The 19,608-nt window shown below is 45.3% G+C and overlaps 1 protein-coding gene across 4 annotated transcripts in view; it reads right to left on the bottom strand.

The window, feature by feature from the left end:
• Positions 1-19,608, bottom strand: part of drp2 (dystrophin related protein 2) — a 90,087-nt gene that overhangs the window by 32,114 nt on the left and 38,365 nt on the right. For 3 of the 4 annotated variants that reach the window (XM_062476589.1, XM_062476588.1, XM_062476586.1), the window contains exon 3: positions 8,256-8,421. In XM_062476589.1, coding sequence (XP_062332573.1) covers positions 8,256-8,302 — 47 coding nt within the window. In that variant the 5' untranslated portion in view covers positions 8,303-8,421. Of the gene's footprint in view, positions 1-8,255; positions 8,422-11,656; positions 11,738-19,608 lie in introns of those variants that run through there. The other variant, XM_062476587.1, reaches the window with a different exon arrangement.

The following is a 19,608-nucleotide window of genomic DNA, read 5'->3' as shown; positions in this document are numbered from 1 at the left end:
CTGCCAAAGCTGACTGACTACCACAAAGCCATAGATATGTGAGCGGAGGAATATTGTGGATATTATACAACATAAATGGGCCACAAAGCTAGCCATCGAGACAGTTTAACAGCTAATGTCACATGGCCAACTCTTCATGAGCTGGGTCAACCAGTGCACAAGGGCTGCTGCTGCTATAAACACAGATAACAATCTGTCAAATTCCCTTCAAGGCACTTGGAGCTGGAGCCACTCACTGATATTTCTTGTGTCCTGAACGAGTCCCTAATGTCTTCAAATAGAAGAGATATGGAAAAGTTGGTTAAGGCTCAACTGTCAGTGCTGTGATAAGTAGGAATGGAGAGAGAGAGAGAGAGAGAGAGAGAGAGAGAGAGAGAGAGAGAGACAGAGACAGAGACAGAGACAGAGACAGAGAGAGAGAGAGAGAGAGAGAGAGAGAGAGAGAGAGCGAGAGAGAGACAGACAGAGGCAGAGACAGAGACAGAGAGAGAGAGAGAGAGAGAGAGAGAGAGAGAGAGAGAGAGAGAGAGAGAGAGAGAGAGAGATAGAGAGAGATAGAGAGAGAGAGAGAGAGAGAGAGAGAGAGAGAGAGAGAGAGAGAACAAGAAAGATTATCGTCAGGCAAAGATAATGGAGCATGAGGGCTGACTCTTTCATGTATGTGTAAAAGGGAATTGTTTCAGTGCAGTGCTTGTCCAGATCTGTGAGTATTTGAGCGTTCTGTCTTAGGGCTTCTTCCAGCTGGGTGTGCTGTGGTTGGGGGACGTTGTGGTCTGGGCCGTGTGTCGGACCCATCACACGTGTCCCGCCCCCACAGGGACATTCTGTCCTCTGTTCTGACAATGCTCACTGACCCACAGTCAGCATGGGGCAAGGCCACACCTGTGTGAGAGAGAGATTGTGTGCGTGTGTGCCTCATGGCTTTTAAACCTCTGCCCACAGAGATCCCCATGGGAGTTTCTCTTGACATGTTGAATATAACCCCACCCACACACAATGTGATCATAGCACAATGTTTACACAGACACACACATGACATACGGAGTATCAGAGCCTCACACAGAAAACAGCTCTTCTGTCCGACCTTCAACAGTTCCTTTTACCCACTCACTCATTGTCTCTCTCTCTAATGTACAGTATATCTCATAAAGACGCACAAACACAAGCACACAAGCACACACCACTCAGACACAGCCCTCTAAAACCTCTAAGTGAGGCTGTCCATCATGGGCAAAGACACACACACACACACACAGAGAGACACACAGCGCAGCTTCACTGGGGCGCTTCAGACTGCCACAAATCAGACGGTGGTTCTCACACACACGCCCATCACTCCCCGGGCTTCCGTTTCACAGCGGAGGCGAGACAAAAGAAAGTGCCCGATGCCGTAATGGAACAGTGACCCACGCGGCTGAAACTGACCGCTCCACCTCCGGAGCGGGCGCTGCCAGGGGACGGCACGGCGTCCGAGAGGCCCCCAGGTGTTTCATCGCCGGTGAGCACACACCAGGATTAATCGAAAAGCCTTTTTTCCATGGGAGTGCGTCCTGCTGCTGCACTGAGATGGGAGACACCAGAGAGACTGCGTGTGTGTGGTGGGGGGGGGGGGGGAGATGGAGGGGAGGGAGGAGAGACTGCGTGTGTGTGGTGGGGGGGGGGGAGATGGAGGGGAGGAGAAGGAGATCTGGAAGGAAAGATCAAAAGGAAGGAGGAGTGGAGAGAGAAGAAGAGAGGTAGAGTGAAGAGCTTGTGAGGGGTGGACAGACTGACCCTCACCTGGGCCCCAATACACTTCAGGCATGGATGTTGCTGTGGCGACGGCCATCGGGCATGGGTGAATGTGTATTTACGTGTGAGTCTGTGTGTGTTTGTGTGTGTGTATTGTTTGACAAGTTCAATAGCCACAGCCACCAGGCTCCACGAAGCAGAAAAAGGTCATCCATAAGAATGCTCTAATGGAAGGTGATGTGGCATGGCTATGAGCTGGACTGATACGGGCCTACCTCCTGCACTGGGTAATAGCAGGCATTCAGTCCATCAGGACCACACACAACAAATGGACAAAAAGTCACTAATGGCGGCATGAGGCCTCCTGTAAACACAAGAAACACCCCCCCACACCGCATCCTCACCCTTTCCCCGGAGCCACCTCTAAAATAAATGAGTTAGAACTCAAGATGTTATCAGGTGGAGGGATTAGAACAGAGAGGGGGCACTATGGGTCAGAGTTTGATTAAAGAGGGAGAAATAGAATTGTTTCTTTTTAGGAAAGAGAGGTTTGTCTCAAGCCTTTTCTTTGAGGCTGGCATCACCCCCCCCCCCCTCCTTCATTTTCCTCTCTACACGAAGCAAAGTGGTGGAGGGCTGGAGAGAAGGCACAAAGGTGGACCAAGAATTACTACAAAGCTACTACAAATCCCTTATCAAAGGGCAGACAGAGCAGGAATCAGTGTGTGTGTGTGTGTGTGTCAGGAGTTTTTTTTTAAGCCAGAAGCAAGGAGAACTGTATAACTGCCTTTTTTTTCTCTGTCGAGCGGCAATGAGTCACCGGTTAATCTACGTGAATCCATACACAGCTCTGTGTGATTCATAATTTCTAAAACAACTTAGTTAGTAGAAGTTTCACATCAACTTTGAACCCACAATTGTACACATGATGATGCTTGCTGTGCATTCAACAAAGCAGAAAAAACTTTCTCATTTACAGTTGCTTGTGTGTATATACAGTACTGTATGTATACAGTAATAGTATTGGTTACACAAATTTTCTGAATGCATACCTCATACTCTCAGAACTCTACACACAAATCCAAAAAACACACACAAAATGGGCAAAACCCCTCACTTCTCCTGCAAAATTAAACTTAACATTCAAAACAATGTTATTTAATCTCAAAATGCTCAAAATTTTGTTTTCAAATGACAAACACAAACCATCATATGAATAGACATTTATAAGAACCATTGGAACACTGATGTGCTCAATGTAAAACACTATGATGAATGGAAAACACTTCTTCTTCATTCATCATAGTGAGTTAGGCCTTTTTTTGTTCAGTGTTACACTTACTACAGACAGTACATACATAAGTGTGTTGTAAAATATTTGAAAATATTGTTTTTATACTCAGAACACAGAAATACACGGTAACACATATATTTTACGTATTTTTCCCAGAAAAACAATGTACACAGTGTACATCCCAACCAACACAAAGTTGCACATACAGTGGTCTACATACAAAACAACAGAATAATTTACTGTATAGTGTATACAGTTACATTATTATTATTTTTCTTTGTATTTGCCGTAATGTTATGGCGTTATTTTCTAGGACCATGTTCATGATTTCAGTTTCCTGTTCAGGAGACAGAAGACGTTCCCGACCACCTTGTGTTGGTAATCTTTCAGTTCTGCCAAACAAATAGTAAAATACTGTAAATACTGTGTAGGAATACAAAGTTGGAATACATTTTCCAAATACTTGAAACATACTTTATTTTTACAGTCATACAGAACAGTCCACAGGCAATACTGTACTACTGTACTCATTGAGTACTTGATTGATATGCAGTAGGCCTACTGCAATTTTGTAGTGAGAGTAGATTTCTTACCTATTCTCATTTCGGAAAGTCCGGATGATGGATGCTACAGTGTACCTGCTCAAATTTGGCTGTAGTCTTTGCCCAGCCTCCCTCATTGTTAGACCATGGTTGACCACATGGTCAACCAAAGCGGCTCGGATCTCATCAGAGATTATGGTCCTTGGCCTTCCTCATCCTCGTCTTCCCCGTCCTCCTCCTCTTACTCTCACTCCTCTGCCTCTGTTTCCAATGTTGGCATCCATTGCTCAAAAACAGAAGAGGCCACCTGTTGCCTTTTTATGCTAAAGCTCTGATTGCTAATTGTAAAACTGTGTGACAGGTGTTTGTCCATGCGATGAGTCAGTGTGCGTATTTGAATGGCAGTGTATTCCTTGTGAAAACAAAAGATTTTCTTCATGAAAATTGTGGCAAATGCAGAGAATTGTGTGTAGTGTTTTGAAAAAAGTGTGTTTTAGAACTGCAATTTGAGTGTAAAGGAGGAATTGTGCTTGTAGTTTAGCAGAATCGGTTCATGTGGTTGGTGCATGAGTTACATGTTGTGGTCATTGTGTCTCAAGTACCAGTATTTGTGTGTAAACAATTGAGAAAAACTGTAATAACATACAAAATGTGTACTATAAACTTTATGAAAGCCCCCCCACACACACACGCACACAAAAAGACACACAAACACAGACACGCAAGACAAACAAGATTTCAAGGGCATATTGTAGTGGACAATAAAAGAGTCAGTGTTCTCGTGGAACGAGAGACACTTGAATGTAACTGCACAGCAGCAGTCTGGAGCAAAGCTCTCTACTGAAGCTGACACAGCCTCTGTGGTGAATACACCTCAGGAAAATAATATACTCAACTCTCTGTGTGTGTGTGCACGCATGCATGCTGTATTTTTATTGCATGTGTGTGCTGTATATGAGCATGTATATGTATCTCTCCTTTACAAAGTGGAGTTGCACTGCTGTAGTCCAGAGCATCACTCCACCATGTTGGCTCTGATCTCCACAGTGCTCGGCTCTGATAGGGGGGCGGCTCCTCCCCTCCTCCCTTCAGTTAGCTCACCCCGCCGTGCTTAAATTGCCATCTCTGATCTACTTATAAAGGCCTTTTTTATTTAATGATTCATGGAACCTTCGTTCCCTCCTGATTCGGTCGGAAAGTATCTCAAAGTTGGGTTGTTTGCCAGACGCAGAAACAGAGCAGGCCTCGCCACGAGATGTGGCGAAAGTGTTGGAGCCGCCCCCCCCCCCCCCCCCACCCCGCCTCCCCCCCTCCATAATTAAATCAGCAACCCCGCGCTCCCCTCCCTGGTCTGCATGACACAAACAACATTCTCAGGAGGAGAAGGCGGTGATGTTCTGCATTGCAAACACTCCTCAGTCCTCCTTGTCTCAGTCAAAACAACATGTTTTTGTCTGCTTGCTAAAAGGAACAGAGTTAACAGGTTGCATCTCATCCAATCAGAGTGTGGTCACCCCAGTCTTTGTAGCCTAGCATCAGAAGTATAACACAGCTGAACAGGACATATGCCACCATTGACAAAATCTAATGACCAGGTTCCTAGCACCAAGGAATCACCTGCTGACTACCCTGCAATTGCATGTCACTGAATGATGGATGACCCGGCCATCCAGTGAGATGAAGTTCCTTTTTTCGTTTCTTCCAGTCAAATCACTGAGTTCCATTCCGCTGGCCTGGGGGTCCCCTGGTTTGACCCCTGACCCCTTGATGTAGCTTCAAACCAGGATGATTAGCATGTAATTGGAGCTGAATAGGGCCTGCAGGCTGGGTAAAATGAGCAGCTGCAAGGCAGAGCTGGTCGAGGGAAAGTGGGACGCTGCACAGCCACAGGGCACTGCACAGGGCTGCTGCAAGGACTGAGTTACTGTAGAGGGCGCTCTCAGAAGAGAGACAGAAGAGGGGGGGGGGGACGAGAGACATCGATAGAGAGAGAGAGAGAGAGAGAGAGAGAGAGAGACAGAGTGAGAGAGAGAGAGAAAACAAAATAGAGAAACCGAGAGAGAGAGAGATGGGAAGAGATTTGGGAGGACAAAAACAACTGAGGACGGCCCAGGCTGGGAGCAGGGCACAGTGTTTGGGAGCAGTGCACAGTGTTTGGGAGCAGTGCACAGTGTTTGGGAGCAGGGCACAGTGTTTGGGAGCAGTGCACAGTGTTTGGGAGCAGTGCACAGTGTTTGGGAGCAGTGCACAGTGTTTGGGAGCAGGGCACAGTTTTGGGAGCAGGGTACAGTGTTTGGGAGCAGGGTACAGTGTTTGGGAGCAGGGTACAATGTTTGGGAGCAGGGTACAGTGTTTGGGAGCAGGGTACAGTGTTTGGGAGCAGTGTACCGTATTTGGGAGCAGGGTACAGTGTCTACCCAGAGAGCAGAGAGGCTTCTCTCACAGTGTGGGTCAGGGTAGGTGGGTGGTCCTGCTCTGAAACCATCCCAGACATGTGTCCCAGAACGGGCACTCGCTCATTCCCAGCGTGCCACTGTGCCACCCACGCCAACCCCTGAGGGCATTCTCCACAACGCAGAGCCCAAGGGCAATGCAGCGTTTCGTCTCAGACAAGGACTGCTTGTTCCATGAACAACAAAAGAGTCTCAGTAAATCCTAAGGGGAAGATACTGATCAGAATCAGCCAAACGAAAGCAGCACACACTACATGCAGACAACTCTTTATATGGAAATTGGAAATTAGGTATAATATCTTGGTACTTTATGTAAATGTCTATCCCAGTTTCAGTATTCGACCTGATTAATGTCCTCCTTCTTAACACAGTAAATGAAGTGCTGTCCAATATCCATATTACTAATCATTCCCAGTTGATTATGACAGACGTGTACAATCACGATGTAGTGGCATTGATTAGAACCATAATCACTACCACTTCATAAGCAATCAATCTAACTCTCAATTGCGCAACACACACACAATACCACACACAGGGAAGAACCAACCAACTGATACAGATAGATATCTAGATACAGTCAATAAAAGAACAGTGAGAGAGGAGGGTTATATTTAAGGTAGGAAAGACTGTTTGACAGCTTAGAAAGCGTTGAGTAAGTAGCCAGTTAGTCAGTAAAAAGACAGCTGGCTTTAGCTCCATCTTGTCTCCCTTGTCCAGCTGAAACAGAATCCTCCTCCGCCTGCACATCCCCCCAGACAGGCCAGTCCACACAGCCCCACTCTCCAGTCTAGATCTCTCCATTTCTAGCATTTTGGGTCTGTCTCTTCTCTCTTCTCTTGGTCTCTCTCTCACTCTCTCACGTCTCACTACAATCAAATGTGTGAACATGCAGGCCATCCACAGTGATGTTGTTACACAGTGCTGCAGGAGAATCTGTCTTCAACAATCTCCCCGGTATCCTCCCCCCACTAGCCTCCATTCCTCCACAGAGGCACCAGGGTCAAGTAAGTAATTAAAGGGGCAAATGGAGTAAACAGGATGACAGCAAAATTAAAGACATACAAACGACACACCAAGCTTGGACGCCTCCCAATTAAGTACGAGAAAACGACCTAGCTCGCTCTAATTGTTTTGCTGATGCAAACCTCTGAAGTGCAGCTCTCGAGGCTGCTACATTAACCCACATTATATCAATAATGAACAAGTCGATGCACACATGTATTGAGGAACACGTTACCACGAGGCAGCCCATTACGAAGACAATGGGTTCTTAATAGTCAGATAAGCGGAGGCACGGAAGGCACTAGCTAGTTGAATAGTAGGAACATGGAGAATATGGAAAGCATTTGAAAGTGCAAGGGAAAACACTGGCACATTAAAATGGCAATAAAAGATGCATGCTTAAACATTCTGCTAGAATAACAACATGATTAGACAGTAAAGCCAGCCAGCGTTGCAACAAATGTGTTGTCATTTGCACACCATAGACAATGGCAATGACAATGTTTCTAAAGCCCAGGTAAAAACCATGGAAAAGAATGAAGAAAAAGCTGCATTTCCTATAGTGGCATAATAGTTACATAGTGTATACTGCAGTTAGTAAATTATGCTGCCAAGAACGCACCCAACAGGTAGAAACCCACAGTCATTGATTGTTCAGTACACCAACCCTTTCAACCAACTGGCTCTGCTCTATGCAGTTTCCTCTTTCTCTTTGTTCATCTCTCTCCCTCCCTCTCCCCCCCTTTCTGACTTTCTTTCTCTCTTCCTCTAGTTTGCCAAAGAGACTGTTGGCTAAGTCATGCTTTAGTTAATCATAGCCAGCTTAAAACAAAAGTGCCGAATAGCTTTGTGGAAAAACAAAACGTTCCCTGAGAAAAGGTCCCAGAGAAGAAGGGCTTTTGTCAATCCCAAGCACCAGAAATGATGACCATAAGTGTAGAGTAATACATATATACCAATTGTATCCCCAATACGATCTTTGAAGTTTGAACTTTGAATCTTGGTCACAACTGACACAGACTCAAAATCAGGTTTTGCCACGTTGACACCCAGCATTTTAAGCATTTTGAATCACCAAAATACAGTATTGAAGCAGCATCTTATCCCCTTTGATTTTTTTTTCCACCCCATTGAAGGCCTGCATTTAAACAGGCTCTTAGCCCCATTGAACCTGTCTGTTTGGACGTCTTCTAAGCCCCGCTGAAAGCCCCGGTGTTAATGGCATCTTACCGGATGTTGTGGGACTTCCGTTTGATCTCGTTCCAGCACAGGTTCATGTCTCCAGGCTGGTGCCCTCTGAGCCTCCCACACTCAGTGGCCTCCTCCTGCCCCTCAGGATCCACCGTGGACTGGCAGGGCACACAGTGGCATCCTGGCCACGAGGGCCGTCCTGCAGCTGCATAAGCACAAACACAACACACTCAGGTCAGCAACAACACACACGCATACACACACACACATCACACACACACAACACTCAGGTCAGCAACAACACACACGCATAGACACACACACACACACATCACACACACACACACAACACACAGGTCAGTGACAACACAAACTCAACACACACATAGGTCAATAACAACACACACACACATATAGAGGTCAGAATGAAAGGTATTTAAAGTTCTATACCACACAATACATGCGGTACAGCAAGTCTTATTTTAAAATGATTTTCCTTTAACATGCTCCATTATTGGTTTTGACCCAATCATCTTATTCAGAAGAAAACTAAAGAGCACTAAAGTGACTCTGAAGTCCAAGACAACTAGACAACTAGACAACTCAAGTCCCAGTGAAGGATACTGCAGCAGGATGTTATATACTGCACATGATACACAAGTGCCTGTAAGGATCCCAAAGTTGAACACATAATAAGACTATATTTATATAGCACATTTCATACAAGAATTGCAGCTCAAGCATATCCTCCCGTTATTCTATTCCATTAAACTGGAGGAAACAGCCGAGACTAAAGCCCTCTCCTCCAAACACCGAGAGGTTAGCCGAGGATCGGCTCTGAGAGGTGTGATGCAGCCAAGCATTAGGGATTCATCCCACTCTCTCCACAAACACAGGGACATACACACAATGACAAGCATACACACACACACACACACACACACACACACACACACACTAAGTAGCAGTAGAACCTCTCAGAATCAGTCAGTTCTTGGCAGTGAGTTGTGAGGAGGTGTTCTTGCAGGTCGTGACATGGCTCATCTCTGGTCATTGAGTTGTCAGAGAGCTTCTGTCTTCATCTCCAATCAAATCCCCTCTCATCCTCTGCATCAGGTCACCACCCCTACCTGTACTGCACCACTCCGCCAACCCTTTTAGCCCCACTCAAGCTCAATCCAATGCCTGACTTTACACCCCCTCACACACACACACACCCACACACCCACACACACTTGCACACAAGTATACGCACACCCACATGCGTGCACAAACTGAGAGAGAGACAGAGAGAGAGAAACCGAGAGAGAAAGCATTCAGGGTTGCTGCAATGGGTGGGTTGCAAAAATAAATTGTGCCTGAAATGTGCTATGAAGGGGCATCTTTTGTTGCAGTGTCAATATTTGAGTGAACTTGTCCTGAGGGGGAGAAAACGTTAGACTCACGGCAGGCTCTTCGCCTCGCCTTGGGATTTTTCATAAATATCCTGTGCGTCCGTCTCAGTCTCTCTCCCCTGCTTTCTCTATTTTGCTCTTCCAGCCATTTTTCTCCCCTCTCCTCCCCCTTCCTCCTCTTTCTCCTTTCTCTCTGCTTCTCCCTCTCTCTCTCTCTCTCTCTCTCTCTCTCTGGTGTTTGTTCACGTGCAATTTTCTATCTCTGAAGAATCAACAGTACTATAATCCACTGGCTCTGTGATTAATCCTCTGTATTCATGGTTCATCAGATATGTGGACAGGAACTCAGATACTGTTAATGCCTCTACTACAGAAATAAGCTCCTTCAGCCACTCCAACCTCATTAGAAGTCGGCTATGAAACCGCCAGACCCAGTTTTTTCCCCAATGGTCACAACACGGCTGGGTCACTATGACAGTGTAGAGACCACAGACAGTGACGCCCTGAGACCGGTTGCGGCGGCGTGACCATGTTTGTTTACTGGACGGGAAATCGAGCTGAATCAACACCAGCACAGCGACAACAACAAGCAGCACAGCGGATGGAGGAAGGGAGGCCATGGCCAAGGCCGGGAGGGGATGCCAGGCACACTGGCGAGGAGAGGGCGGACTGACGGCTGGCAGGCCTGGCAGAACACTGAGGTCTGCTCCTTCCTCTCCTTTCTTTCCTTTCTTTCGTCCCCGACCGGAGACACACAGCCATGGCAGCCCTCAAATGTGCCCAGATCAGAGCGACAGAGGCAGACGCCCACACACACACATTCAGCCACAGCACACACACCTATGCAGGCAGAGACAAGTGCAGGAACCATACACCGTCACGTGTACACGCCTACACACACACACACACACATATGCATAACAGCACCACACACACACACCTTCACAGGCGCACACACACATACACACATATGTTGGGTTACATACAATTGTAAAAAGACAGACCTGAACCAACTATAAATCAAAACAGATTTATCACATAGAGGCCCATGAAGAACAGAGCAACATTGCAGACTTAGCACAGAACCAAACGCCCGCGCAGCTTTGACACATTGTTAGCACTAGTCAAGCATTAAACCTGCATTATTAATGGGGTTGACTGGCTGTGGCATTTTGTGATCACTGAGGCATTCTTATCTTCACAGAGGGAAAGTCCCCTCGCTAGGTGCTGTAAGCTCAGAGACACACTCTACCAAGCGAGGCTCCAGTCCTAGCGTTGCCATGGCAAGGTTCACACCTCACTTAGACACAAACTGTCTGACGCTGTTTACGAGAAAATAACTAGCTGTCCTCCAGACCGCTCCACAATCTCAAAACCCTGCACAGCGCCGGGTGACATTTCCGCGTCCTTCTAAGACCGCAGCTAGCCAAAATAGCCTCAGGAGGGGAATATTTTCCACTGAGAAGTGAAATACAGATCAAGGCATCTCAGCATCATCAAAGATAAGACACAAAGCTTCGGAGAGAGAGACTCTTAAACAGAAGACAGTTCAACTAAGCAGATGAACCGTCAACGGATCAAAGCGACCGTACTTCTAACGCCTCGTATTGACCGTGATCGAATCAGGAGGTATCACGCATCTCAGGCAATAAGAAGATACACTTTACACGTATTACTGAAGCTCTGCTGATAGGGCCTCTTTGACAGAGATATAGGTAGCTGCAGTTTTTTTATGGTTTTGTGGAAAGTTATTACACATGCAAAAGGTAGTATGGAGGAGGTTGGCCTTTCCAGAGGTAAATAGATTTAGATGTTAATATTGATCTTGTTTTGGATTCACCACCTTCAACTGCCCCGTTACAACTTCCACTCACCCCTTCCTTCCTCAAACTGTGCTTTCTTACAGTTTTGTAACAATTCCCTATATCGTTAACACGTGATACCATTTAATTACATAGCATTTCTTATATACCTAAAATGTTTGTATTATAGGTATTGTTATGTACTTACACAAGAGTTGTTTTAACCTTAACATGAAGGACTTACCTTGATAGGACAATACAAATAAGCTACGATTCTGTCACCACTGGTATCCCACAAACTATCATGCAGCCACTCTAGTCCTTGTCATTTTTAGGAAAGCAGTTCTCATCATGATATTGACTCTGTCTATTGCGTGGCTATGTGTGTGAGTACAGAATGCTAGGTTTTATTTGGTATGACGGGAGTGTGTGACACACACACACACAGAGGCTCTTCTCTGGTTCTCTGGTGAAAGGGCTTGTTGTCCGTCACATTCTTGCCAACACCTACCTGGTCTCTACCCACCAGCGCAGAGAAAGGCGATCTTCCAGTATCCATCCACCCATAGACACCACATCTTTCATCCAACCCTCACCCTGACACACACAGCAACAACACACACCAGTATCATGTTATGCGTTATGGTAATGAAATGCACTGAAATGAACCAATACCAGCAAAATAGGTGGTTTGGATTATGGGTACCATGCCAATAATGTTTATGAAAAATGTCACATACAGTATATATATATATATTAATATTCAAAGAACTTGTTATACATAAACCCCCACAGAAGGTTAACCATGTGTCATTGTGAAAAACCCTGACTGTTTCAGCTACAGCTGCTTAATAACTGCCAGACTGACTCATAGACATAGAGCATCCAGGAGGTTCTTTGGTGTACGTATGGCTGTGTAGGAGAGTGTGAGTGCGTGTGTGAGCGTGTGTGTGAGCGTGTCAGCTCTATCCTTCCTCAGAGTATTTGGGGCCCCGCCTGTAGCAGCTGTCGGCCGTGTTCCTGATGGGGGTTAGTGGCCTGCATCCCTTCCTCTACATCCCCCTCCCCTTTCCCCCTCTCCTTTTATACATACCTCTCCCCTCTTCCTCCACCCCCTCCCTCCCCTCTCCACCATCCCATCTCCCCACCTCCCACATCCCCTCTCCACTCTCTCCCCTCCCCTCTCCTACGTCCTCCCCCCTACATCCCCTCTCCTGTCTCCTCTACTGTACAACCCCCACACTGTCTCAACTCCCCCTCCCAACCCCCCCAGCCCTTCTCCCCCCCAGCAGGTTGAGCTGCACCAGCCGCCAGGACAAACACATCAGGCCTCCAGCTCCCAGAACCCACTGCAGCATGTGTAACAGAGCCTTCCCTCCCCAGCTGTAACCGTCACACACGGCTGGAGTGTGTGACGGGGGGCTGCCGTGACAGAGCTCAGGCAGGCTGACACACGCGGGGGCACACATGCACACGCACACAGGGGGCTTAAACAGGTGCATTCTCACACACACACACACACACACACACACACGGGCCAAAATCACACAACTTAATATGCTGGGACACTCACGGGTGCATGCACACACACTCACGTACACACACAGATGACTGTGCACCCACAAACACACACACACACATACAAACACACACACAATAGTGCTATTCCCCCTGAAACACTGCTACAGTCTCTCAGGACTGACTTTTCTTGTCTCTTTATGGTTGGATGCTGGGTAAAAGACCAGGGCAGGGGAAGCATTTCAACGCCGCGCCACCTCACCTGACACTTCACCACGCTGAACGATTCACCCTCCAGCCACACATTATTATCCTGAACAGTAATTTTCCCAGTGAGAACATGCCATGAAAATACATATTAATCTGAGCTTTGCCCCTGCTCTCATTCTAAAGAGGCAGCTTTGAAATTAGACCTGCATTATCATTAACATGATTGTCCTCTGTTAAGGTACCCTGTTGGCTGACAGTGAGGAATGTTATTGTAGCACTTTGTCTGCATGCTCTTGGTGCCCCCCTCATCAGGTGAACCACAAGCCATGTTTTATTCATGTCAGCACTTCTGGCTGGTTAAGTGCTTTCCGGGCCGCACTTCGTACTTTCATTGACGACATGAGGACGGCGTACACGCACACATAGAAGGTTGCGTGTGTGCGTGTGTGTGTGTGTGTGTGTGCGTGTGTGCGTGCGTGCGTGTGCCGATGACTCTCACTGAGCTCCACAGGCCTACAGTGTTGGAAGGCCGGTGTTTCAGATGAGTCTCTCCAATAAAAACCTCCCCCCCATCACAGCCTCTCTGGCCAGGGCAGATCCCCACCTCCCACCACCAGTTGAGCTGGAGATACCAAAAGAACGTAAGCAGGGGTCCCAATAGACTCAAATGAGAGCTTGGATAAAATAGATACCCATTCATTTGATGCAGTCACTGTATCTGGCTCTCTCCCTGTCTTTATTTGACTGATATCAGCTACCGGCTGAGCAAGCTCTGTGATGTATGATAGCCATCGCCACCATCTCGCTGCATATTACATCATTCCGAATACTGTATGACACTGTTAAGAGCTCTGGTAAAATACATACTTCCTAATGGTTTAGATATTGATTTGGAATCTCTATGCAAGAGAGAGATAGTGTGTGTGTTTGTGTGTGTGTGTGTGTGTGTGTCAGAGATCAAGTGTTTGAGTTAGTGCTTATTCCCCACATGGTGAGGGTGATTTGTACTGATCTCATACAGTGGGGTTTTGCTTATGTTACAAGGGTTACTTACTTTATTATTTAACTGTCACAATGTGGTTGACAGGTTCGCTGTCATATTTGCCATGTCCACACAGTAACTTCCTAATAATGCTGAGTATGAACACATGCAGCAGTATGATGCCATCATATCAGAGTCTGTTTTTATGAAGAGATGACAGCTAACGTATCTCAATTTCTATCAAAGAACAGAGGATCTGTACAAGAGGTTTGTTCGATTAGTCTCGATGTGGAATATGTTCTCAAATTAAAACACAAGAAAGAACAAAGTTTCAAAAGCACCAAACAAATTATGTTTGTTAGTTTGATTTATGGATAGAAACGTGTTATTCAAGCCCAAGTAGAACAGTAATTAAACTGCGGATTAAAATGCCTCTCTTAATTAAATGGAAGATTGGGTCCTTGGTGAATGACTGCACACCTTCTGCAAACAAATAGGAGAGCAAATTGCAAGGGAATTGAGTGGCAACAAAATGCCTCCCAATCCCTCTGTGGTTACAATGCGTCTGTTATGATGTAGCATTATGTGTCCTGACAAAATCGTTTTTCCTCAGTACAACCTGAGTCAAAAGAAGGTCATGTTTTCCCTCATGAAAGCGTTATTTTGATGTGTATGACGCTCGCAATCTGCAGATATTTACGTCGCAGTAAATTCCGAAACGAGAGTGAGGGCAAAACATCAGGTATGTGACACCAAGAGGATTGGATTGGAGAGTCTCTCTTTTAAACAGATTGTTTGGGTCCCTGTCTCGCGTTTTATTGCAACCAAAGGGGCTTTTAGGGTATTAGCTCAAGAAATTATACTATTCATCTCATTTGAGTGATACTGCAGCCTTGAGTCCCATTGTGGGAGTGTACATTCGGGGGAAAGCACAACGCTCTTTTAAACATCAAAATGGGCCTGACGAAAGGCAGCTTTGAAGTGAACACCACAACTTCTGTGTCGAAACTGCACACACACCTACACACCCATTAACACACAAAAACTAGCAGTCGCGCAAACTCATTTCATGCATTGCGTTCGTCTGAAACAACCATTTCCATATAACCATTGCAGGAGAAGTGTTACCGACTATGTTTAGACTTCATTAAAGGAAATTAATACAAGAAAGTACATGCACCTCCTCACACTGACTGTGTGAACACATCTTCGATTAAAGAGCATACTGCTTTCTAAAGCGTGGTGATGTGTGCAAAAGGAACGCCAGCTTCAGAATATCCCTCGTTCAAACCAGAACAGACTCCACCTAATTAAGATGACTTCCTCCAAACAAAGCCTGTGATGTGGAACGAGGCTTTGAAGAGAAAAACAAAACAAGCTCCGCATGGCAAGAACGCATCTCCTCAGCCCGACAAGAACGCATCTCCTCAGCCCGGGTCCCAGCGCTCTGACCAGGCAGACGCCTCCAGGTCTCACATACCTCGTCCTAGGGGACGCCTCAGGTCCAATGCTGATGATCTAGCAGCATAGCGTACAGTCATTACTGCTTTCTCACAGGTACACGTGCTCCCCGCTGCGTTCTTTAGAGGCTCGCTCTCACACTCGACTCTGGTTCATCTAAGAGCCTGGGATCTCATTAAACAGGAGAGAGAACGCTTGTGACAGGGTCTGCTGTGACATTTCCCTCTCTGCTGGCCCGGCCACAATGGCAGGCCTGGCAGCTTGTCACTTCTTATAAGTTGAAGGTGCATTACTGACTGGGAGGGGCGCGAGGCTGGGTGACAGCTTGTTGTTCAATAGAGAGCTTCCAATAAATCAGGAAATCGACAGGAATATCTATACAGTGGATTGTTACCTAAGTGCTTCTGGTTCAGGACAGGACAGCCAGTGATTACAACAACCTTCTACTGAGTATTATTCTGTTAGAGAACACCGCTCCAGGACTAATGTCATGAAGCACAGTGCAGGCAAAAATAACATATACACAAGAGACTGAAAAACAACTGTCATTATCTACTGTCATTAAAAGAAACAAGAAATTTGGTAGTCACAGGAAACATTAGACAAGACAGACTACATCTGAGTATAATGAATGTGATGATTACTGAGATATGTAATCTGGCTGTTTGGGTAAACAAGGTCATGTTGGTTCTTGTCTCATTAGCGGAATATGCTCAGACACAGAAAGATGACTGTTGGAACAGTTATTAACATAAATCAAGACAGGATGGTCGAAAACAGAAAAAAACTGAGAGACAAGCAGGGAGACACAAGGGACAGCATGAATGTAAGTCTGTCCCTACTTGTGAAAGTTCCCCAGACTTCAAGTTCTGGTTAACCCAAATAGCAAATTATATGTGAGCATAATCAGTGTCTGAGCTAGGCATGGTACAAATTAATTATACTTAGATTTGAGGGAAAGGTAAGAAAAGAGAAGGAGAGAGGGCAATTTGCTACCATTAAGTTGCCCTGGAACTGGGTTTCAATGCACTAATGATGCGCTAATGATGGAGTAAAATATTCATGTAAAACTCCCTCGCTATGTGTGAATGAGACCGACATTAATAAACACCCACTTCTTGTAAGCTCAGTTTAAGGTCTGTTCGTTTCCACTCTTTTTTTAAATTATATTCCTGAGATTCTTCACACATCCTTATTTAATTTTGACCAGTTTGGCGCGTAAGAGAGCCGAGTAGGCCAGCAGACACCTTCTCAGAACCATGATGCCATTTGGAGAATGGAGAGGAAGGGACAGAGAGAAAACAAAACTGACATTTCAGTGAGCCATTTCAGCTGGGCATCCAAACAGAGCACTGGAACTGGCATTCATTGCACTCACCTCCACTCTAAAATAATTTTAAGACAAAACTGTGACTGTCCTCTTCAACATAGAGAGCTCTACTCAGCCTGGTCTCTGACGGAGAGGTCATGAGAAGGCACAAAAGGTCATTAAGATTGTACAGATCACAAGATAAACATTGTTAGAGAGCTCTGCTACAGCATAGAACGACAACAACACAAATGGAGAATGATATCCTCTGAATGTAAAAAATTGAGAGGTCAGGTTTATCGTTGTGACGATGCACATCCCACCAGGGGAGGGTGTAATGGACAGCATCCTTCAGGCTGGGCACTGTGCTGGGACAACAATAGTACGCTGATTAACAATTACAGAGTTATTTGACAAAATAGCTCATGTGACCTTGGGGAGAGAACAAATGGATGAAAAAGGAACAATCGTACAAGTAAGAAAATGGGATCCAACTTTCACTAAGAAGAATGAAGAACAATCGTTTCCTCTCCTAGACAGCCCATGGCCAACTTTTGTATCAAGCCTGTGTGCTATTCCCACAGTTTAGCTGGGAACCATTTGATCACACACTGTAAATCTCATTCAGTAATCCCTAATGATGAATGTATTAGAGTAACATTTAGCTCCTCCCAGTCTTGGCAACGAGCCTTGTGATTTGCTATCTAACAATAGAAATCTCATAGCTTGTAAAGACGTCCATATTAATTTGCTGTTTCCCTGTGAGTAGCCTACTTTAGTCTTCTAATGCCAACTCATTGGGAAGTCAAATCACACTCACTGAGGTTGAAGCTAGCAGAGGGACAGGCCCGTAAAGATTACCCCCGCAGCCCCCGCACCGCGGGGGGGCCTCGCAGGGATGGCAGGCCCCCCGTTTTTTTTGTTTTTTTTATCCAATTTGAATTACATGGGATGTCTTATTGTCTTGTCTATGTTTCCAGAGTTGATATAAAAAATAAAGGAAAGTATATTTAATTGTGCTTTCTTTGTTAGCTAGGTAAGTGACACGACGAAGTAGGTCAGATGGTCACACAGACCGGCGAGCCCGCTGCAAATAGGTAGCTAACTGTAGCGTAGCGTAGGAAAAATGAAACGCACATTTAAAAGCGGTGCCCAAAAAAGGCATTCAAAACAGAACATTTCTGAATTAAATGCCAAACTTCCCAAAATTACAAATTTCTTTTTCGACCAGCAGGTGAAGGATGCATTCATCTGCCAGAAGAGACAGGTATTGTACTGTTTGCTATAGCTAACATTACTGTACCACGTAGCTAACGTTAGCCTATACTTTGACAGCAGTACTGCTGTCTGTGTTGTGCTTCCTAGCGTTAACAGAGCCTCCAAGAGCCAGGAAAATTAGCCTTGCTCCTTTATTGACTTCCTATCAAGCTGACAACAATGAAATGGAGTGAAACTACAAAAAAAAGAGAAAGTTGAAAAAGTGCTTAATTCTAAAATATATTACATAACTGACATTATTAGCAAACATGATGCGACAGTAGTATCGTGCAGTTGCAGCGATTGCGTTTGACTATTTAAACATACAAAAAACATAATCAAAGTTACAATAAGTCATTGTATTTCAGTTATATACATATTATGATCGTGTAAAACGTGCAGTCATTGCTTTCTACAAGATTCACACGACAAAAAATGGCTCCATTTATGATTTAGCGAACACGCTAATAATAAAACACAACTCCATACTATAAAGTGTGCCTGATGTAGCCACGGCCATCAAATTATTTCTGACAATACACGTGACTGTCGCAAGCGCTGAAAGGTCATTTTCCAAGCTGAAACTGATCAAAACATATCTCAGAAGCTCCATGTCACAAGAGAGGGTGTCAGGTCTGGCCATCCTTAGCATAGAAAATGAATGTGCGCGCAGTTTAGATGTAAAGAGTGTGGTAAAAGACTTTGCACACAGATTTGCTAAAAGACGCGCACATGTGTAGGCTATTCACCAGCAAACCGTTTGAGCGTTTTTTTCTTATTGAATACATTTTCCTCACAAGACAAGCTTGAGTTTTGATATCTTGCATTTATTACACGGCTCTTCAGAATGTTCCAAAAAGTTCAGTTGATCGCGTCGGGGTCCTTTTCATCCCGTCGGTATTTGTATTACATTATCCGTTACATATGTGGTGGTTGGGGGGGGGGGGGGGGCTCTCAGGCTTATTCTGCGGGGGGGCCTCATGTGTTTCCGTTACGGGCCTGCAGAGGGATCATGGAATAATCATGTCCTACTTTCACCCAAACCCACCCACTAGACTTAGGGACATGTTATTCACCAAAATACTTCCATATTCACACATTCAAACCCTATTGTGTAATACGACTAGTGGTGGGCATAGATTTTTTTTTTTTGATCTAGATTAATCTCACTGTAATCTTGGCGTTAATCTAGATTGATCTAGATTAAAATGGCTCATTTGAATTCCGCCGAAGGCATTCAGAATATGTGTGCAACCCAAATAATGAGTAAAAGTAAGTCTTTGAGAACGGGTTTCTCAAGCCAGGTGGCGCATTAGACCAGGGGCTCATCGCCTGTTTCCAAAATGCATCACAAACTGCTTGAGAAAGCTGTTCTACTATGATAATTGGTGATGAAAATAAATTATGTTCAATAAGATGTACTTGTGTTTATTAACTGTTTATTAGATTAGTTAGCTTG

The sequence above is a fragment of the Osmerus eperlanus genome, chromosome 13 (assembly GCF_963692335.1).
Source record: "Osmerus eperlanus chromosome 13, fOsmEpe2.1, whole genome shotgun sequence".
In the NCBI taxonomy this organism is placed as follows: Eukaryota; Metazoa; Chordata; class Actinopteri; order Osmeriformes; family Osmeridae; genus Osmerus; species Osmerus eperlanus.
This window is presented reverse-complemented; position numbering and strand designations above follow the sequence as displayed.